General features: G+C 38.0%; 1 protein-coding gene across 13 annotated transcripts in view; it reads left to right on the top strand.

Annotated features, from left to right (window-relative positions):
* TMEM116 (transmembrane protein 116) overlaps positions 1-23,167 on the top strand; it is a 138,400-nt gene that overhangs the window by 83,307 nt on the left and 31,926 nt on the right. For 12 of the 13 annotated variants that reach the window (XM_049101821.1, XM_049101827.1, XM_049101823.1 and 9 more), the window contains 7 exons: positions 4,944-5,048; positions 9,355-9,404; positions 10,293-10,376; positions 10,749-10,881; positions 13,227-13,371; positions 13,940-14,013; positions 14,766-14,994. In XM_049101821.1, coding sequence (XP_048957778.1) covers positions 4,944-5,048; positions 9,355-9,404; positions 10,293-10,376; positions 10,749-10,881; positions 13,227-13,371; positions 13,940-14,013; positions 14,766-14,994 — 820 coding nt within the window. Of the gene's footprint in view, positions 1-4,943; positions 5,049-9,354; positions 9,405-10,292; positions 10,377-10,748; positions 10,882-13,226; positions 13,372-13,939; positions 14,014-14,765; positions 15,107-23,167 lie in introns of all 13 variants that reach the window. The other variant, XR_003146595.3, reaches the window with a different exon arrangement.

The following is a 23,167-nucleotide window of genomic DNA, read 5'->3' as shown; positions in this document are numbered from 1 at the left end:
ATTTCCTTTAACGTTTCTTATAGTAATGGTCTGCTTCAGTGTATTCTCTCAGCTTTTGGGTTTGTCTGCACAAGTCCTTACTTTTATCCTTGTTTTTGAAAGGTATTTTTATTTATAAATTTTTTTTATTGGTGTTCAATTTGCCAACATATAGAATAACACCCAGTGCTCATCCCATCAAGTGCCCCACTCAGTGTCTGTCACCCAGTCACCCCACCCCCCGCCCACCTCCCTTTCTACCACCCCTAGTTCGTTTCCTAGAATTAGGAATCTCTCATGTTCTGTCTCCCTTTCTGATATTTCCCACTCATTTTTTCTCCTTTCCCCTTTATTCCCTTTCACTATTTTTTATATTCCACAAATGAATGAGATCATATAATGATTGTCCTTCTCCGATTGAAAAGTATTTTTTCTATGTATAGAATTCTAGGTTGACAATTTTTTTCCATTTCAGTTATTTTAAAGATGTTGTGTCCATGTTTTCTAGATTTTATTATTTCTTATAAGAAATGTGATGTCATTCTGATCTTTGTTCCTATGTGTATAATAAGATTTTTGCTCTGGATGCCTTTTAAAAAAATATTTATTCATGAGAGATACAGAGAGAGAGAGACAAAAACAGAGGCAGAGGGAGAGAGGGAGCCTGATGAGGGACTCGATACCAGCACCTTGTGATCACCACATGTGCCAAGGCAGACACGTAACTACTGAGCCTCTCAGGTGCCCACCCTTGGGTGCTTTTCTTGTTTTCTGTTTGTCATTGATTTTCAGTAATTTGATTAGGATATGTCTCGGCGGTGTGTTCTTTTTCATGTTTTTTATGCTTTCTATTTTCATTAAATTTGAAAAAAATTTGGTTATTTCTTCAAACATATCTTGTTTTTCCCTGCTTCTCTACTCTTTCTGGAATTCCAGTTCTATGTGCATTAACCTTCCTGATATTGTCCCATTGTGCATTGAGGGTTTGCTAATTTTTTAAAAAGATTTACTTATTTATTTGAGGTGGGGGAGAGGAGCAGAGGGAGAGAGAGAGAGAAAAAAAAACCCAAGCAGACTGCACCGAGTGTGGAGCCAGACATGGGGCTTGATCTCACAACCCTGAGATCACAACCTGAGCTGAAATCCAAGTTGGACACTTAACTCACTGCACCACCCAGGGGATCCTACTCATTTTTTTAAAGATTTTTATTTATTTATTCATGAGAGACACAGAGAGAGAAAGAGAGGCAGAGACACAGGCAGAGGGAGAAGCAGGCTCCACGCAGGGAGCCAAATGTGGGACTCAACCCCAGGTCTCCAGGATCACGCCCTGGACTGAAGGCGGCGTTAAACCGCTGAGCCACCTGGGCTGCCCACTCCTACTCATTTTTTAAAGTCTTTTTCCTCTGTTTCATTTTAGATATTTTCTATTTCTATATTTTCAAGTTCACTAATCTTTTCATTTGCAGTTTCAACTTTGTCATATTTTAACTTCATGTATTTTTCATCTCTAGAATTTCAATTTAGGTCTTTTTTATATCTTACATATCTCTATTTGTCTACTTTCCTCTACCTTCTTGGACGGTATGGAGTGTATTTGTAATAGTTTCCTTAACATATTTGTCTACTGATTTTAATGATCTATTATTTCTGAGTCCATTTCCATTGATTAATTTTTCTCTTGGGTGTGGGCCATATTTTCCTGCTTCATTGTATCATTTATAATTCTTCTTAAGAAGTCAAGGTAAAGGGAACCTGGGTGGCTCAGCAGGTTGAGCAGCAGCTGACTTCTGAACAGGTCATGATCTCAGGGTCCTGGGATCAAGCCCTGCCCACCCATGTAGAGCTCTGCACTCAATGAAGAATCTGTTTCTTCCTCTCCCTCTGCACCTCTCCTGCTCATGCTACTCACTGTCTCTCAAATAAATAAATAAAATCTTGGGGCACCTGGGTGGCTTAGTCACTCAAGTGTCTGCCTCCAACTCAGGTCATGATTCTGGGATCCTGGGGTTAAGCCCCATGTTGGGCTCCCTGCTCAGTGGGGAATCTGGTTCTCCCTCTCTCTGCCCCTCCCCCCTGCTCATTCTCTCTCTCTCTCTCTCTCTCTCTCTCTCTCAAATAAATAAAATCTTTTAAAAAATGAACTCTTGGGCAGCCCCAGTGGCTCAGCAGTTTAGCGCCGCCTACAGCCCAGGGCGTGATCCTGGAGACCCGGGATCGAGTCCCAAGTCAGGCTCCCTGCATGGAGCCTGCTTCTCCCTCTGCCTGTGTCTCTGCCTCTCTCTCTCTCTCTCTCTCTCTCTCTCTCTCTCTCTCTCTCCTCTCTGTGTGTTCTCATGAATAAATAAATAAAATCTTTAAAAAAATGAAATCTTAAAAAAAAATAAGGCAAGGTAAACAAATAGCTGAAGCATTTTATTTGTTCACAAGTAAGCTTGTTAACACTATATAATAAAAATCTACAAAGAATGATGTTGCAGTTTTTTGGTTAGATTTGAAGTCAGACATTCATTAATAAGGAATCTTAGAATATCAACATTCCAGAAATTTCTCTAAGCCATCTGATCGAACAACTGTCTCTGAATTTTACCTTACTTTGAAAGGTACAGAGATATGTTAGAATTGAACTCAGAAGTTTTCAAAATAAACCCTAATTCTTAAAACTCTTCTATATTTAGACTAAAACAATTTTAATAAAACTTTCCTTTCTAGAAACAGTAATAAAGGAAACAAGGCATTTTGTAAAATGTGGTTCTAAACAAGTAATAGTAAAAAAATGTATACTTCTACCTCCTCAAAACAGAGGCTACTTTCTGTTCCTCAGCCTTGGAAATAAGGTATCAGTCTATAAGTAAGTTTGGACAGGGGGTTGCCATAACAAAGCTCAAGTAGTTGAATATGGTCACTTCTTTAAAAGAATTTAGGGAAACTGTGCTTTGTTGAGTGGCACTGAGGACCTCTTTGCTAAACTAGTGCTCCAGGTATTTTTGTTTGGAAAATCTATCATAGTGGATCACAGCTGTTTACTGATGAGCAGAAGAGAAAGATCTGCTTGTGGCTAGCAGGAAGTTTTAAGGTCTTTCAAGTTGTATTTTAAAAAGGACCTGCAGAAATGTGTAAATGTTCTCAGGATGCGAAGTTGGAGCTGAAATGTGCTATCAAACCAGCTGCAAAAAGTATATGGCAGCCATCTCTTCAGGTAAAACCTGGTACCCAGATATGTAAGAAAGCTTCAGAACAGGCTTCAGGAAAGCTTCAGGCTTATCGGTCTTGTCCCATATGTTTACATAATCTGATCATGTATGGAGCTGGGCAGAGGGGGCAGGTGCTTCCATTTTGGGGAACCAGGGCCACTTTAATGTCACTTGCATACCATGCCACTGAGGGTCCAGGAACCAGGAATGACCAGGGCTGCAGCAGCTGCCCAACCTCTGGCTCCTCAGTGGAGCTCACAAGCCAACCAAGATTTATAAGATTTTATTAGATGCCAGACATTGCAGACTTTACATTGTTCATTGAAAAAACTATATATATTCCTTTCCTATATATCCATATATATATATATATATACACACACACACACACACACACACACACATATATATTTTTTTTTCCTTTAAATTTGATTTTGCCTTGGATGTAGCTAACTCTGAATCTGTCTGATCCTTTCAAGGCTTGCTTATTTTTCTAAGGCTTGCTTTTAAACTTTCATTAAGGCAGTCTTTCATGTACAGCTAATTTGTCCCATTAGTGAGCCAATACTCTTCTTAGAATTCTACCTTATTATTCTGTAGTACTTTCATTTCCTACCTATATATTAGGAAGTCTTTGCACTCTGGCTAATGGAGACACAAACTATTGCTTTGGAAGTTGTTTCACCTATTTCTCTCTGGTTATTCTGTTCCTGGTCTTCATGGTTTTCTGTCTCACATGCATAGATCAGTACTTAATCAAGGACTTGAGGGTACTTCTGCAAATCTCCAGAGCACTATATCTGTGTGGCTACCTCTTCTCTGATAATATGCTTCACGTATTATAGCTGCTTTGGCCTCTCCACACTCTAAACTCTGTCTACTTACTCACCAAGACATTCCATGTGTTTGGATTCCCCGTCACTGCACTCACTTTTCCCACCAGTAAGCTGGGACACTCCCTTTTTTTCTTCTTTCAGGGATTACTGTTCTGCACTGATTGTTACTTAATGTTTGAAAACCAAGTGTTTCATATATTTTTCCCAATTTTTAGTTTTTGAGGCTAAAAGGCAAAATGTATTTCTATTATTTCATCAAAGATGGAAGCAGAAATTTTTTTCTCTGGGATTTTGTCCTGCTGATTCCTTCTTATCTTGTCAGAGCTTTGATTCTTTTAAGTATTTAAAAAATATTTCATCCAGTTTGTTTAATTTTTTTAACGAGAAATTTGGTTCAAATAGCCTGGCTATCATTATTAGAAATGGAACTGCTGGGGATCCCTGGGTGGCGCAGCAGTTTGGCGCCTGCCTTTGGCCCAGGGCACGATCCTGGAGACCCGGGATCGAATCCCACGTCGGGCTCCCGGTGCATGGAGCCTGCTTCTCCCTCTGCCTATGTCTCTGCCTCTCTCTCTCTGTGTGACTATCATAATTAATTAATTAATTAATTAATTTTAAAAAAGAAATGGAACTGCTTATGGTCTTTCCAATTAGAAAGTAAAATAGAAAAAAACATTCTATGATATTTTTATAAAAGGGGGCAGTAGGGTCAGAGGAGGTGGATAATGTTGTGGCTAATCAAAAAGATAAAATAAGGAATCCAGAACATATAATAAGTAGGCCTGGGTAGAATTCCCAGGCCCAGTTTTGCATGTTATGGATGCTAGATGGTAAGTTACTAATAGACAATTAGGTAGGATTATTATAGAGAAATGATGTAATAAATTGAAAGAAGACAGTTGTGGTAAGTTTTTTTTTTTTTATTTTCACCTAGATATTCTACATTTCCTCATTTCTTTACACTGTCAATTACATCTGGTATCTGTACAAAGAGCTGAAGATTAGACACAACCAGAGTGGACAGAGCACATTTCCACTGGTAAGTTTTATTAGAGCTAATAGTTAACAACAGTGTGCTAAAACAAATCCATGTTCTTGATAAATGGTGTTATCATTCAGCACTGGGTACGTGAATGCATGCAGGTTAATGAAAGAAAAATCATGTGCTCACAGAGCTTCCATTCTGTTGAAAAGATTTCCTCTTCTTTCCTGCCATCAAAAAAAAACAAAGGTTTTGATTATAGGAAACATTATTTACGGTATTGTTATTACTGCCTGGTTCCATCCATCTTAGCTCTATGCTAAACTTCATAGTTACTAAAGAATAAGAGTCAGGAAGGAACACAGTTTGCTCAAATGGGATTTGGGCTACAGTTTTGGAAAAGAAGAGTGTCTGTTTTGCTCTGCTGTATTTCTTCAGCACATGTGGATAACAGATACTGGTTTGCAGAAAGGCAGGGGGTTAAAGTGTGGTAATCAGAAAACAAGATGGATCAGGGGAGTAGCTGTCTTCCTTCTTTGGTTCAAAGAGAATTTGGGACACTGTATAGTATTACACTTGACAACAGAGAGGAGAACACTAAGTACCTCTGGATTTTTTGTGTATGTGTACATATTTGCATATCACATAATTAATTTATTTTAAGTTACCATTCAATGGTTTCTAAAGCAGACTTAACTAGCTTTTACAGTAATATCATAAATCACTTCCAGAACATTTTCTTCACCCTAATCAAATCCTTCATGTCTATTTATTGTTAATTTCTTGCTCTCCCCTCTGCACTAGGCAACTGCTAATCTACTTTCTGATTCTATAGATTTTCCTTTTCTGGACATTTCGTATAGATGGAATCATCCAATATATAGTCTCGTGTATCTGATTGATTCCAATTAGCATCATGCTTTTGAAGTTTATCCATTATAGCATGTATAAGTAATTCATTCTTTTTTATTGCTGAATAGTATGCAATTGTATATACACTCAGTTTCTTTCTGATTCTTTTTTAGTATATCACTAAGTGATCTTGGTAGAAAACATTTTTATTATGTTAGCAATTTTTATTTCTTTCTTTGGTTGTCATGATATATTTTAATATTATTATATAAATCTTACTAAATATTCCTGTTTTTTTTACTTCTACAGTGTCCATTCTGTTGTGGGTTTGTTTTTAAAGATTTTATCTTTAAGTATTCTGAACACCCAACATGGGGCTTGAACCTACAACCCCGAGGTCAAGAGTTGCATGCTCCAGTGACTGAGCCAGCCAGGCACCCCGATTGTGGTTTTTTTAAAGGGGAATTTTTATTTAAGAGTGACATGGAGTAAATGAATCTGGAAAACTTCTCCACCTACCTTTTTCTAGGGCCTACAGATCAGTTCTAGACCAAATGAAAGTGATATATTATCATACACATGATGAAATTCAATAAAAATTTGAATAGAAACTGGATGGTATTATGCTGAGCGAAATAAGTCAAAGAAAGACAATTATCATTTGGTTTTACTCATCTGTGGAATATAAGAAACAGCTCAGAGGATCATAGGGAAAGGGAAGGAAAACTGAATGGGAGGTAATAGAGAGGGAGACAAACCATGAGAGACTCTTAACTATAGGGAACAAACTGAAGGTTGCTAGAGGGGAGGTGGATGGAGGGATGGAGTAATGGAGTAATGGGCATTAAGGAGAGTACATGATGTGATGAGCACTGTTATATGCAACTGATGAATTAATGAACTCTACATCTGAAACTAATGATGTACGATATGTTGTCCAGTTGAATTTAAATTTAAAAAATTGTTGAACAAGTAAATGGTACTATAGCATTGTGAAAAGATATTTGAGGGTAAATCAAGGAATCTGTCTTCTTCTAGACACAGTTCTGTCACTTATCTCCTATCTGATATGGGGCATATTGTCTCCCTTTCTTGGGTATCAGTTTTCATCATAAAATGAAGTATTGGTCTGTGTGATCTTTAATGTCCCTTATAGCTCTAAAATGCTGTGATACTCTAAATCATCTGACTGACTTCTAAAGAAGATATGCTTCTTGCTTGTTTCTAGCCTTGTTCTAGATATATATTGTTGGAAAAGATAAGGAGCAGAGAATGCTTTGAAAACTCTCCTTTTTTTTTCTTTTTTTTGCAGAAAGGAAAATGGGCAATAAGGAAATCATTGAAAAATTAATGCAAAGGATCTCCCTTAGTTAGCATCCTGAACAAGATGTTATAGTCTGTCCAAGCATACTGTTCAATAGAACTTTCTGCAATGATCACAATATTTCATTCACTGTCCAGTTGAGTAACAACTAGCCATGTGTGGCTGTTGAGCACTTAAAATGTAGCTGGTGTGACTGAGGAACTGAATTTTTAATTTTATTTAATTAATTTAACCACATTTAGCTAGTGGCTATCACATTGTATAACACAGGACTATATTCTGGTGTTTTTTTCTCGTTTACCTCTGGAGAGCCAACACTTACAATTACTTTTCTATATTTTAAACTTGTAGAGTTTCTCAGTTTCCTACAATTTATTAATGGCTATCTATCTATCTATATCTATCTATCTATCTATCTATCTATCTATGTATATATATATCCTTTTATATGTTTGCCTACACGATCCTAGAATCCTAGAGCTGGAAGATACTACAAAAAACTGTTCATTTCCCTCCCTCAAGGAGATCAATGTCTAAAAAAATTCAACAGCCTTATATGGCTAATATTTCAAGTTTCTATTCATTCACTCACAAGCTCTAAGAGACTGGAATTTGGGAGATGTTATTTGGCTACAGAGTCATTCTCTAAAGAAGTTACCATGATGAGACCAAAAGCCAAGAATGGGAACAACATGAGGAGATATTTTTCTGAGGCTTGAGGAAAACAAATTAATCTTTGAAGGAAGGGGAGGGAGGGACATAAGATTAGCTCTTATATATGGCATTCTACTGTTTTCTTTGCATAGAAATGCACATACTGTACTTTATAACTCATGCTATCGTTCCAAGAAGACAGACTCCAACCCCAAATTTTAACCTCACTGCCTTTTATTCTGTCATCATAGCTTTATATCAGGAATCTTGAAATTTTTTTTTTCATTTTGAGTTCTCTTTTAAATATCCTAGCAAGACTTGTGCCCTAAACTATTATCAGTAAGGTTTTTTTTTTTAATCAGAAATTCACTGACAGCAAGGTAAGAACGAGAATTAAACACAGGTTAGCCTGAGGATAGAATAGACATCTAGAGGATAGAATAAAAAGAGATGAAGGGACGTAGGTGGAAGAGATCACCAAAGACGAATTTTACTTTTTTCGCATTTTATTTGAGTCAGCAGTGGCTATCTTACTTGAAATCATTTACTGTTCCTGATCCATAGTTTTTAGGGCAAATCAGTTACCCACCTCTGATTATTGATTAATTGCTCACTTAATGCTTATTGATTCCTAACAATGCCATTCTAGAATATAATATAAACTCTTACCTCAGAACAGAAAAAAACTTATTTTCTATTCTATTCTCACTTTAAAGTGTTCTGTTCAAAGTCTTTTACCATAAACTTCCGGTGGATAGATAACATTTTTCTGTAAGCTATTTTTCAGTGTCTAACATAGCTGGGGGGTTTGGAATGTTCTTTCTTCTAGAGTCTCATGGGTATTATTTCCAAGGGGCTTATATAACCCCTCTCTATTATACTAGTCCTGGCTTATTAAGCTTTCTGCTGGTCATCTTATACATAGACTGCTACTCCACCCATAAGGTTGGAAAAGTCCACACTTCCCTGGATCTAAAAGAGCATAGATTGAACCATTAATAGAACAGGGAGGAGTCCTACTTACCTTTATTCTTTTTTTTTTCTACTTACCTTTATTCTTAAGAGAATTTATTGTGATATCCAAGTCTTACTTTAGGGTACTTTCCACAGGCTCTCTTTGTGGCTGTTGTTGTATGTTTTAGAATATAGTAATACAGATAAAATTCTCTTGTCTCCCATGCTAAGGAACTATCTATTTTTTAAGATTGTATTTATTTATTCATGAAAGACACACAGAGAGGCAGAGACACAGGCAGAGAGAGAAGCAGGCTCTGTGCAGGGAGTCTGATGCAGAACTCGATCTTGGGACCCCAGGATCACGCCCTGGGCTGAAGGGAGGTGCTCAACCCGCTGAGCCACCCAGGCATCCCAGGAATTATCTATTTATTTGAATTTTGTAGTAAATATTGTTTGACAGAAGCAAGGTGGCTCTTGGGGATTTTTGTTTATTCAAGTGGTATGTGATGACCAGATATTTATTATACTATGATTGACAATATTCTAAGACTTTACTAGTATTTATTCTTTTCACAGGTTATAGATTATACTTGTCACATTGGTCAAATAGCCATCATTTTGTCAAGGTAAGGTTTTTGCTTTCCATTCTAGAAAGGTGTAAACTCATTATTATGGTCCAGGTGGGAACAAATAGGAGGACAGTGCCTTTTATTTCCATTGAGTCTATCACTCCTAGGTCCTCACAGAGCCTGAGTTGGAAGCAACAAACATAGGATCATTGGTACCATATTCCCAGATAGAAAAAGCAAGCAGTTTGAAGTTACAGATTTGCATTTTAGCCTTAATTCTGCCATTAACTCTATGTGACCTTCAACAAATATTTCCCTTTAAGTTTTTGGACTTCTAATCCCTTTTTATATCATAAAGAGTTATAGCAGATGGCTTTCAAGATCTCATCTACCTTTATAACACATTGGGTGAGTCTTAAAAGTATTTACCCCCCAAAGGGTCTGGATCTCATCTAAAGTAGTAGTCCTATCAGAGTTGATGTTAAGAGTTTGTAACTTTTATTTCTGGGTCTTTTCATCTTATAGGGACCTGGCTATATTTAGCTAGATAAATAATGGATTATTTAAATGTATACCTTGAGAAAGCTCCCAGGAAGGGGCTGATGAAAATGAAGCTATTCCTGGTTGTCATAGAATGTTAGCACAGAACTCCTTGTTAGATTTTTCCTTTCACTTTGACCCACACCCAAAGACTGTCTGTTAGGGTTCATTAATTTAGATATGAAATGCATTCTCCACTCCATTTACCTAGCAGTTGGACAAGAAGTATACATAAAGTTTTTGAGGCACTTTTCTTGAAGAAATTAAATGTGTGTGAGGGTGGGTGGGTGTGTATTTGTGGAGAGTAGAGGGGTGATGGAATTGAGAGAAGAACAGAGTATTTTATGAAGGGGAAAGAGCATAAAAATATCTGAATATTAGGTTGATATTTTTTTTTCCTCCCAGCCTGATACCTCTGCTGTTGATGATACCTGTATTCTGTCTGGGCAATATCAGTGAATGTTTCCACAACTTCACCCAGAGCCACAGGTAAGCAAGGATCAAATCTATCATTTTAATGGTAGACTACACCTTTTCTTTTTCATATAGAGATATGGAAAAGACTTTCTACATACATTCTGGCCAAGTTGTTTGTATTTGGAACAAGGTAATATGGAAATTTGGTGTAGTCTATAGAACAAGGTATAATCGAGTCAAAAAATACATAAGTAGAAATACAATGCAAAGTGACTGGAAGATAATGTGTATATGAGAAGGACTAAGGTATTATGGGCAAGGGTTGGCAAAATGATAAGTAAAATTTGCATACTTATTAAATTTTGTTGTACCAAATGGGTATCTCTCGTATCTCTCTAGTCTTGTATCCGTAGTAGTACTCTTGTCCATTGATTCTCTTCCTAGGTGTATTCTGATGTATTCACCATCAGCCATGGCTGAACTGCCTTCTGCCAACACATCAGTCTGTAGTGCACTTTATTTTTATGGGATCACCATTTTCCTGACCAGCTTTCTCCTCAGCCTCCTCACCATTGTGGTATGCCTTTCTAGAAAAAGGGAATTTGGAGGGATATGGCAGTATTTCCAGGGCCTGGGAAAAATGGGATGGAGAGACATTTCCTAAAGTCCCAGAACTAAGAAGGTAGCTAAGAGATATTGATAGTTTAATTACTACCTCAGTATTTGGGCTTCCCAAAATTAAACGATTAGTGGGGAAAGAGTCTATATTCACTAGGTGAGAATTATGCTCACCCTAGAACTAACTAATATATGTTCCTGTGGATCCTCATGGAAGACCACACCAGAAAACTAGTATATATCAAGTATACCCTTTATACAGGCTAACACTCCAGAACACAGGAAATATGCTTTGATTTAATTTGATAATTTTCCAAATAATGAAGAAGGTTTCTTTTCTATATGTGCATTTATGCTATGTCTAACTGGGATTAAAGTGGCTTAGGCATTTACTAAATACTCATTTAACATCATCAGAATGATGTACAGTTAAAATAATTTGCCGTGTAACAGTATGTTATTTACACATAAATGCATAGTACAAAATCAGCACACAAGCGAATATGCCTTTTTATTTGCCATATCTACTTTTCAGTGTCATTTTCTCCTCTCTTCACATGCTAGTTCAAGTATTACAAACTGCCTGCAGACCAGATTTATCCCACAGATATGTTTTGTTTTGCTGGCACAGCTGGCACATGTGTACCAAATCAATTTATGGAGTATTTCCTTTGACAACTTAAAAATAAGTTATAGAGATAGCTTGGCTCAAATCAGCATCTTTGTAAAGAGGGTGAAATGAATAGTTTATATTAGGATGGTTTTGATGTTCTACTGAATGACAAGAGAGGCAGGTATCTCAGAGCCTCACCTGGTGATTCTTGTTTGCCTCTTTATTTTTTTTTTAAAGATTTTATTTATTTATTCACGAGAAACACAGAGAGAGATAGAGGCAGAGACACAGGCAGAGGGAGAAGCCGGCCTCATGCAGGGAGCCTGACGTAGGACTTGATCCTGGATCTCCAGGATCACACCCTGGGCTGAAGGCGGCACTAAACCTCTGAGCCACCAGGGCTGTCCCTTCCTTGTTTGCCTCTTTAAATAACCCAAGCTTCGGGTGCCTGGATGGCTCATTTGGTTAAGTGTCTGCCTTCAGCTCAGGTCATGATCTCAGGGTCCTAGGATCAAGCCCCAGAGTTGGACTCCTGGCTCAGCAAGGAGTCTGCTTCTCCCTCTCCCTCAGCCCCTCCCCCCTGCTCATGGTCCCATGCTCTTTCTCTCTCAAATAAATAAAATCTTAAAAAAAAATAACTCAAGCTTCAGTGGGCATTTAGAATCAGAACTGATTCTACTAGACATAAATATTCCCAAATAAGTAAAAGCCTCCTTTTGATTTCTGTGTATGTAGGGAAAGGAAATTACATGGCTAAATTTAATTAAATAATTGGCTTATTAACTTAGAAAATGGGTCTAGATTATTAGGGAAAATTTTAGATTTGTTACCAAGATTTGTACCAAGATTATTGCCTAATTTATTCCCCATAAAGAGTTTGTTGGACTTCTGAACTGATTTATATATTTTTTTCATTAACTTAATCTTATTTGAATAGCCCCCAAATGGAAGGGGAAAACTATCTATTTTCCATCTAAGGTCAAAAAGAGACTTCTTAAAACTTCTTTTGCTTAGAGTTGAGAATTTAAGCTCAGCCATGGTGCTAAAGTGTTTCTTTAAAAGAATTTTTTTAAGATTTATTTATTTATTTATTTATTTATTTATTTATTTATTTATGATAGACATAGAGAGAGAGAGAGAGAGAGAGAGAGAGAGAGGCAGAGACACAGGAGGAGGGAGAAGCAGGCTCCATGCCGGGAGCCCGTTGCGGGACTCCATCCCAGGACTCCAGGATCACGCCCTGGGCCAAAGGCAGGCGCTAAACCGCTGAGCGACCCAGAGATCCCGTAAAGTGTTTCTTTTAAGGGTATTAAGCACAGAATACTTTCTAACACAATCTCTAGTGAAGTGTTTTTAAAAAGGGTCTGGTTAGATCTTAGCTTTGACTTCCCATACATTCTGTGATTAGCCTCACTTAGGAAAAAAAAGCCTGAGAGTTGATGTAAAGTTTATGTATTGAACATTGTAACCACAGGTTTGGCTATCTGTCCATTTCCCTTGGGCAAGCAAAAAGTTGACTCTGAAGATTATTTTCTTTCAGAAAAAGCCAGTCTTTGATGGCAAAGACAGGAGAATGAAATTTTCTGCTCTCAGATCCTGAGAGAAGTGATCCCTCTACAACAATAGGAAGCTAGAGCTGGGAAGTTTGGCCAAGCCTTAGGCAAACTACTCACTGCTGTACCCATGTTTAGGTCTTACTTATCCAAGCCCAGACTCTGTATAAGAAGTTTGTAAAATCAACTGGCTTCCTGGGGAGTGAACAGTGGGCAGTGATTCATATTGTGGAGCAGCGAGTTCGCTTCTACCCAGTGGCTTTCTTTTGCTGCTGGGGTCCAGGTAGGTATCTTAAGGGAAAGAGCCAGGTAATGAATGATGAGGGCACCTACTGGGTTCAGATCAAGCAAAATGGTCTCACCAAGAAGGATGACTGCAATTTGTAAAATTCCTGTCCAGCTGTAAAATCTATATTGGTCCCACTTTCTTCTTTTTCTTCCTGTGTTTTAGACATTAAGGTAATTGGACATGAAATGAAACCTAAGAGAGGAAACATCCTGATAGAACTCAGAGGTATTAACACCTGTCCTTTGTACTACACAAAGTGTAGTGAGGATCGGATAATGCTTATGAAAGAGCTTGATAAATTCTGAAATGCTAAGAAGTGCAACTTATCTTCCCATAGTGTGTCTTATCATCATTGCTACACTAATAACCTGCAAAGTTTAGTCAATGAGGAATAGAAGTTGTAGACCGAAGGCCCAGTGGTTTATGTAACTGATTAATCTCATTCTTAGTCTTTATTATGCCTATAGCTTTATTTCTCACAGTATGTAGGCATGTAGACTTGGGAATTTTATGCTCAAACAGGTGCGGCTGGCAAGAAGATTTATACTTTGTGTTTTCACAGTTGTCATTCTGATGATCATAAAGCTAACTAAGCCACAGGACATGAAGCTTCACATGGCCCTCTGTGTTCTCCAGGTAACACCTTCAACATCTTTTCTCACACCCTCTTATCCTGTTCTCTTATACTGCCATTATGCAGTAAGCACAGTTTTTTCCCTTAGCATATTTATTTCTGTGTTGCAAAAGAGAAAATGTATTATTTATATTCAGTTATGAAGAATGTGAAATTTTCCTCACAAAGCAGATACTTTTGTGAAAGTGCTGCCATGCATTCCAGAGCATATGTATCTCTAGTTAACTTCATCTTATTGGTGTTATTTTTAGGAATGGGTAACAAAAAGACAAGATCTACCAGATAATGTTTTTTATGAAACACTGATAGTGGTGATTTTCTCCCATTCAGGATGAATTGAATGGGATAAATTAGCTATTCTAGGTAAACGGGGAAAGAGGAATACAGAAATAGAATGATTCTCACTTTACCTCTTTCATCAGACTTAAGGTTTTTTTGGGTTATCTGATTATACTGATTGGGCATTGTTCTCAAGCCTCGCCTGGGAAATGGCGGTAATAAGGAAGAGCATTGAAACCAGTTCGTTTCCCTTATGTATATGCTAAGAAATATGACCAGGTCTCAGTCATCCGTAACAAGGTACAGTGTGAAGAGTAAGTTCAGGAAGAGCTAGACAAATATAAAAAACTGACACCAGATCTTGATGTTTGAGATATAGGAGATATAACAATGCTTTATAAATAAGGGGAACGGGTACTATTCCCTTGATCTTTGAAAATCTGAAGGATGGGTTCCATCACTTCATCTCCTCCAGGCTCTAACAGCATCATCCCAGGGTCTGCTCAACTGTGGAGTATATGGCTGGACCCAGTACAAGTTCTACCAACTAAAGCAAAAGGCTCGGCGTGATGCAGACACTCAAACACCATTATTATGCTCACAGAAGAGATTCTATAGCAGGGGCCTAGATACAATGGAGTCTACCCTTACTTTTGCTACTAGCCCTCCACCATCCTTTGAAACTGTAATACTGGAACATCCAGGTACTGGAATTACTCCACACTAATGGACTGAGAAGAGTGTTGGGGAATAACATCTCAAGTCTTTTCCAACCATGCCTTAAACTATGGAAGTGAAAGAGGATGTAGTGCTGTGGTTAGTAGCTTTTCTTCTTGATTTGAGCAGGGTCTCTCTGTTATTCTCAGATTCACTAGTGATTCTTAAAAGTCTTTGTTCAGGGAGGTGAAGTCACTGTCCTTCTAAGAGATAGACTCCTGTCACCTCAGTGAATACTAGATTTGTTTAAATCTCTTCTAGATAAGTTCCAGGTTGTTATTTATATGTGCCATTTCAGGTTCTCTACTCCAGCCATGGTTGTGGGGTAAGTAGGATGGCACGCAGTCATATTTTGCCAGTATTGTTATTCCCTTTGAGGTTGGACAAAGAAAGTCTTAGGTTTCTGTTCTTTGAAGAGTATTTGAAACTCAGAAGAAAGTAGAACAGTAACTACCAAAAAACTGATGGTGGGATCCTCAGGCACACCCTAGTCTCTTATTTGTTCAGTACTGTTCTAAGTCTTGACAGTAGGGACTATCTGCTCTAGGAAATTAAGGCCAATCTTGTGAAGTTACAGGGGATAATAATATTTATAAGAAATCAGGATTAAAAGAAATTTTAGGTATCAAAAACTCTCACCTCTCATTTATAAGCAGAAATCTAAAGGTAGGTTTCATAGTGCCTGGATATAGAATTAGGTTGGACCATATGAAATTACCATTTTTGTAGGTGAAAATGGCCTAATACCGTCAATTTTACATGGTTTAACCTACTGGTAAGTGCTCAATATATATTTATAGCATAAATGAATGAGTAAGTGAATGAATGGCTAGTAAGTAGAATTTGAACCTTTTGGGAAAGAAAAGATTCCCAGACTGCAGAGCCTCATTCAACAGTAGAAATGTCTAATCCATTTCTTCTTCTTCTCCTCTACCTTCTCCTCCTCCTCCTCCTTTTAAAAAGATTTTATTTATTTATTTGAGAGAGAGTGAGAGCAGGGAGTGGAGCAGAGGGAGAAAGACCAGAAGACTTTGCACTGAGCATGGAGCTTGACACAGGACTCTATACCAGCACCCTGAGATCATGACCTGAGCTGAAACCAAGAGTCAAACACTTAACCAGCTGAGCCACCCAGGTACCCCTTTCCTTCTTTAATCAAACAGCAAGTGATGTTTGTCCTCTCCAGTTAAGTTATGAACAAAGCCATGAGATGCCTGGGTGGCTCAGTGGTTGAGCATCTGCGTTTGGCTCAGGACGTAATCCTGGAGTCCGGGATTGAGTCCCACATCGGGCTCCCTGTGAGGAGCCTGCTTCTCCCTCTGCCTATGCCTCTGCCTCTCTCTGTGTGTCTCGCATGAATAAATAAATATAAAAAAGAAAAGTTATGAACAAAGCCAATCTGCTGAGGCCAGAGCAATAGATACTGTGATGCAAAAATGAAGAGGAAAGCCAAGTAGACAAAGTGACTGGAATGAGAATCATCTAAAACACCTGGAGCTAGTAATGAGATACTTCTCATCTGACATACTCCTTTGATCTAAGGAAAAATCCTTAAGATTAGAGCAGATTGACAGAATAGATTACAATGGGTGCTCTGAATCATAAGTTCCAGAGATCATTTTGAAGGAACTCTCTGTAGAAATGTTAGGGTGCTCAGTAATAGCTCTTTAAGTTCAAGGTCATAAACTTCAGCCTTACTATGGAGGATGAACTCTCCTTGTTATGTCAAGATCACATCTTGAGGCCTCTCATTGCCCCGTATCTCTGGAAACCTGATTTTTGGATGGCACAGAACAAGAAAGATTGCTTCATATAAGGAGCTGCTTTAAGTTCTTTTAATTTAAAATGAATAATTATTCAACATTTGGAGAGACAGATGGAAAAAAGGAAGAATTCCTATTTCCCTAGAACTTGAGGGACATCAAAGCTACAGAGTCCAGTCCAATTCTTAAACATTTCTTTTAGTGGGGTGCCTGGGTGGCTCAGTTGGGCGTCTGACTCTTGATTTCTGCTCAGATCATGATCTCCACATGGAGGAATTGAGCCCTACATCAAGCTTCATGCTCAGTGAAGAGTCTGCTTCTCCCTCTCCCTCTACGCTTTCTTTCTCTCTCTACCCTTCCCTCTCTCTCAAATAAATAAATCTTTAAAAAAAAAAGGCCTTTTAATGTGACTTCATATTCAGCTTTATTACCAGAAAGAAGGCAATTATCAAATGTTTGTCAGGTTTGTTAATCTTGCTTTGATGAATTTTTTGCAGTGACACTGCTGTTAGATCTTCAGTGGATGTAAGTAAACAAAAAGATAACAGCAATGAGAAATAGTAAAAGGCTAGGCAAGATCCAGATTAGGATTATTAGCTTTTTGTCATACTGAGAGTCAGAGGGAACATGTAGAGTTGGGCCACTATTCAAACTGTCCCTATAACCCTTTGATTCACATGTAGGAGGGGTATAGATGTAGACACAGTGACATTCTTAAAATTTTTGTGAATACCCCTCCATGACATTTGTCCAGGTTGTAGTCATAGTGGAGTGTAGTGGTATCTAAGCAGGTTTGATTAATATGGATCTTCTGTAGACCACGTCGGGTACCATCCTTCATCTTCTTCTCATCATTTCTGTCTATGGCTTTACAAAACTCTGCTCTCCAATACTACATGTCCTACATGGGGAACTGGGTAAGCGTTTGATGTTTTTCAGTTCAGTCAACAGCCTTTCACATTTTGTGTCTTTGGCCTTGTACTTACTAAAGATGTTAGTCATCCCTTTTGATTGACTGCCACAGTTTTCAAACCTGCCCCCTTTGGTATTCTATGTAATGATACCAGCTTTCCAGGTAACCTTTGTGCCCTTTCCAAAAATTTTAACACACTGATGCTTCAGCATCAGCCCTGGTAACAGTAACCTTGTTCTTTGTAAGGAGTGCCATCTTGCTTGTAGATATCTATCTGGCATCACCTGGAGATGCCATTACAGTGTTCACAGGTCACACTCATCTACTCTGAGGCAGCAGGTTTAGAAATTTTCAGGTTTTGTAGAAGGATCCCAGATGTATAATCTGAACCTTTCTTCAGCTGGCATGAGGGCAGACAATAGTGATCCTTTTAATATTCAAGATACTCACAATCACATTCTTTTCCTTTCCTAGTGTCTTTTTTTTCCCTTTACAATATGACTTTCCAAGGGAGTGCCAGAGCTCAGGTTTGTTAAAAGGTAGTCTCTGTGCTTATGCAATTGCTAGGGGAAGTAGTCAGAGCTACAATTGCTGAAGTCCATTTGACAGTAAGAAATTCATGCATAGGACAGAGGTTCTGGCAATGACACTTGTAGGTCATAGTCATGCTTTGTTCCCAAGTTTTGGCCAAGCTCATAAGCCATAAAAGCTGCGAAATGTGGTATCTTTTCATGACAGAAAGATTCAACACTGGTTGAATTCTTAGCAGTACAGGGGTACAGGGGATCCCTGGGTGGCGCAGTGGTTTGGTGCCTGCCTTTGGCCCAGGGCGCGATCCTGGAGACCCGGGATTGAATCCCACATCGGGCTCCCGGTGCATGGAGCCTGCTTCTCCCTCTGCCTGTGTCTCTGCCTCTCTGTCTCTGTGACTATCATAAATAAATTAAAAAAAAAAAGAAAAAAAAAGAGAATTCTTAGCAGTACAGATACTATTAAGAAATGCATGACTCTGACTCTGGTACCTCCCAAGATTTTGGCTAATGATCATATGAGCAACATTATGCTTCACCCTTCTCAAAAGATGCCAGGCTCTCTAGCAGTTAAAATTTTGAAGTAGGGGATCCCTGGGTGGCGCAGCGGTTTGGCGCCTGCCTTTGGCCCAGGGCGCGATCCTGGAGACCCGGGATCGAATCCCACATCGGGCTCCCGGTGCATGGAGCCTGCTTCTCCCTCTGCCTGTGTCTCTGCGCCTCTCTCTCTCTCTCTGTGACTATCATAAATAAATAAAATTTAAAAATAAAATAAAATAAAATAAAATTTTGAAGTATTTCTTGCAAATTCAGGAAGATTTTCACTAAGTTTCTCTCTGTCCATATCTTCAACCCAATAAGTAATATTGTCACACTTAATTCCTTCATGTACCTGTTAACAGGAATATCCATTACCATCTGTTTGTCTTGGTGACATTATTATTCCACATTTGGAACTGCAAATTGTCAACCACAATAAACATTGCTGCATACTTGGAGAGTGGCCACATAAGGTTGTTGAAACCGAGGAGGGTTCTATTTTGCTCTGAAATTGTGAAGTGATTAAGAACTCCTCTTGTTTATCTCCACTCACTGCACAAGACTAACCAGATTTTAAAGATATGATGAAAAATATATGCCCAAAATTCTTTGAAGTATATTTAGACTTGATGCCAAAGACAGTGTCCTATAAAGTCAGGACTCCCTTTGTAGCCCTGAGCAAGTGCTGATAGTCAAAAGAGAATGCAAGTCACCCCCTGAACATACAGTTGTCCTGAATAAAAGGCATGTCCAACCCAGTATCCCATTTTGATGTGTATAAACAGGGAATTTCTTGATAAATAATCCTTTCTTTTGCTTCAATTTAATAATAGGCCATTTTCCTTGTATGAGCAGGATATAGGACACTTTTTCTGCTTTTTCTTCCAGTCCTTTGAATATTATCAAGTTGCTAGGGATGCCTATTCTATAATAAAGAGATTTTCATTTATAATGCATTCCTTGAAGAATAGTTACTATTAGCAATAAAATTATGTGCAACTCAGTATAGGAAGGGCTCATTCTCAAATGCCCCATTCAGGAATTCCTGGAAGAAAAATCATCCTAACCTTACTTGTGACCATTTGATTTCATAGAAGGAAGGGCAGAAGGGAGGCAAAGTAACTAGGGTTGTCATTGTCATGGCCCAGTTGAAACAACTGATAGTCTTGCACCCATGTCTTAGTTGCCTTCCCTGAGATCCAAATCTTTGCCAGTGACACAGTTGTTTAGCTAAAGCTCAAAGCTTTGCTGCCTGTTGCAAGGATAGCTGCTTCTACCTGAGAGTTATATGATATCTGTCGTTTGACTGTGGTTCTTTCTACTCCTGTTGTGCTCTCTCTTCTCAGAGTGTCCTTACTTTGCAACCTTCATCAAAGCACAACAGTGTTAGTGCCTCTTAACTGAGTTCCTGCTGTCTTCATAGAGGAGTATACCAAGGAGAGGAAACTTTCATAGGTCCTGCCAGTACTATGACTCAGGATGAGGCCCCAAGAAAAGAAAAAGGTATAACTTTCTTCCTTTAGTCCCAGTCCTCATGGAAGTCTTCCCCTCCTGTCATTCATTGTTCTTTTGAGTCATTGAAATGAAAGGTTTCCAGAGCAGGGGTTTGTGGATCTCTGTGTAGGTCACATTTTGTATCATTCCTACTCTGTACCACTCATCCCTTTTCAAACCTCCAGTCCCTTTTTATTTCTTTCTTTTTTTCTTTGTTATTCCCGGTATGTTTATTGTCTTATTCCTAGAATACATGTAAAGTATTAGAATAATTAACCCATGTCTCTGTTCTTTTTTCTCATCAGCCTAGTTTTATGAGGTCAAAATAATGTTTTCTCACATTATTTGGGTTAGTACTTCTCTATCTAGACCTACTCAGTATGATGATATTATTCATTTCGAATACAGTTAAGTTTGTATGTTACTGTTCATATTTCATTTTGGGTTTCCCCCCGCATTTTGGATGATGATGATGAGTTTGAGGGCTTGTGAAATATTACCACGGTTCTAAAACTCAGTAGTATACCAAAAAATATGCAGAGTACACCTCCTTGAGCCTTTAATCTGCTTCCATGACCTACTTCTTTCTACCAAGTTCCCAACCACCAATCTTAATAGGACTTAGTTTATTTTTCCTGTATTTCTTTCTGCACAAATTAGCAAATACATGTATATTCTCTTGTATCTTCTCCTCTCTTCCCTTCCTTCCTTCTTTCTTTTCTTCCTTCTTTCCTTTCTTTCTTTTTTTTTCTTTTTAAAGATTCTATTTGAGAGAGAGACAGAGACAGAGGGCATGAGAGAGAGAGTGAACACAAGCCAGGGGAAAGGGCAGAGGGAGAGGGAGAAGCAGAGAGGATAAGGTCTGTGGGGAGCCTGATGCAGGGCTTGTTCCCAGGACCCTGGGATCATGACCTGAGCCAAAGGCAGACACTTAGCCAACTGAGCCACCTAGGTGCCCATATCCTCCCTTTCTTATATAAATGTAGCATAAAATTTTGCATTTTCTTCTTTAAACTTAAAGATACATCCTGTAAATCATCCCATAGCAGGTCAATGAGATCTTCCTCATTCTATGTCTTTTTTACAGCTGCATAGTATTCCATTTTGTGGATATGATTTATGTAATCACTCTTCTACGTATGGACTTTGCAGTTGTTTACATTATTTTGAAATTACACACAACATCAACAAATAATTTTGCACATATATATTTTTGTGGAAGCAATTTTCTCCACAAAATGGGGAAGCAGTGTCTCTAACTGTAGATGAACTTTGTTTGATATTGCCAAATTCCCCTTCAAAGGGTTTTTCCAGTTGCATTCCCATCAACAATATATTAGAGTGCCTATTTTCCCACATTGTAAGCAACAGGATATGTTACCATGTCACAGAGTTTAATTTTCACCAAACTAATAGGTGAGAAGTGGCATCTCAGTATTGTTTAACTTGTATTTTTCTGGGATCCCTGGGTGGTGCAGTGGTTTGGCGCCTGCCTTTGGCCCAGGGCGTGATCCTGGAGACCCGGGATCGAATCCCACGTCAGGCTCCTGGTGCATGGAGCCTGCTTCTCCCTCTACCTGTGTCTCTTCCTCTCTCTCTCTCTCTGTGACTATCATAAATAAATTTAAAAAAATAAAAAAATAACTTGTATTTTTCTAATTTTGAATGAATTTGGACATGTTTTAATATGTTTAAGGACATTTTTGTATCTCCTAACAGTTATTTTTTCATGTCTTTTCCCCTTTTTCTATCAAGCTTTTGGTCTTTTTTTCTCTTTACCCTTTCTCCAGCTTTATTGAGGTATATAATTCATTAAGAAAATTGCATATATATTAAAGTGTATAACATGTTAACTTGATATATGTATATAATGTGGAAGTTTTATATACATATAAAATAAAAATTAAATATATTTATGAAATATAAACTTTCTAAAAGGCAAAGGAACAAGTACAGTTAAAATAATTTTGGAGAAGAATAACATACGGGAAGAACTCTGTTCAATTTGAAGACTGGTTTTGGTGATGGGAAAAATACATAGGTCAATCAAACAGAAAAGAGAACCCATATATGTATGGCCAACTAGTTTTTGACAGAGGAGTAATGGCAACTGCATGGAGGAAGGGCAATCTTTTCAACAAATGGTGCTGGAAAATTAGATATACCATAGATTAAAAAACAAAACAAAACAAAAGACCTCAACCTAAACTTCACATACACAAATCATCTTAAAATGGGTCACAGATCTAAATGTAAAATGTAAAACTTTAAAACTTTTTAGAAGAAAATATAGAACAGGACCTAGGGCTGGTGAGGAATTTTTAAACATACTACCAAAAGCATGATCCATAAAAGAAATCCGTAAATTGGACCTCATCAAAAGTTAAAACTCTTAATTTGTAAAAGACCTTGTTAAGAGTATGAAAAGACATGCTAAAAACCAGGAGAAAATATTTGCAAACACATATCTGATAAAGGACTCATCTAGAATATATAAAGAACTCTCATTACTCAACAATCCAGTTAGAGAATGGGCAAAAAACAGAGACATTTCACTGAATAGGGTATATGGATGGCAGACAAGTACATAAAAAGATGCTTAACATTAGTAGGCATTAGAGAAATGCAAATTAAGGCCCCATGAGAGATCACTACAGACCCATTAGAACAGCTAAAATTTGAAAAAAAAGACACAATGTCCAATGTTGGTAAGGATGCAGAGAAACTAGATCTTTCATACATTCCTGATAGTATAAAATTTTTTAGCTGCTCTAGAAAAGTTTCTTTAAAAAAATAAGTAGGTTGGGGTGACTGGATGATGGGCACTGAGAGGGACACTTGACAGGGTGAGCACTGGGTGATATGCTACATGTTGGCAAATTGAACTCCAGTAATAAAAAAAATAAGTAAATGGCATGGC

The sequence above is a fragment of the Canis lupus genome, chromosome 26 (genome assembly GCF_003254725.2).
Source record: "Canis lupus dingo isolate Sandy chromosome 26, ASM325472v2, whole genome shotgun sequence".
NCBI lineage: Eukaryota > Metazoa > Chordata > Mammalia > Carnivora > Canidae > Canis > Canis lupus.
This window is presented reverse-complemented; position numbering and strand designations above follow the sequence as displayed.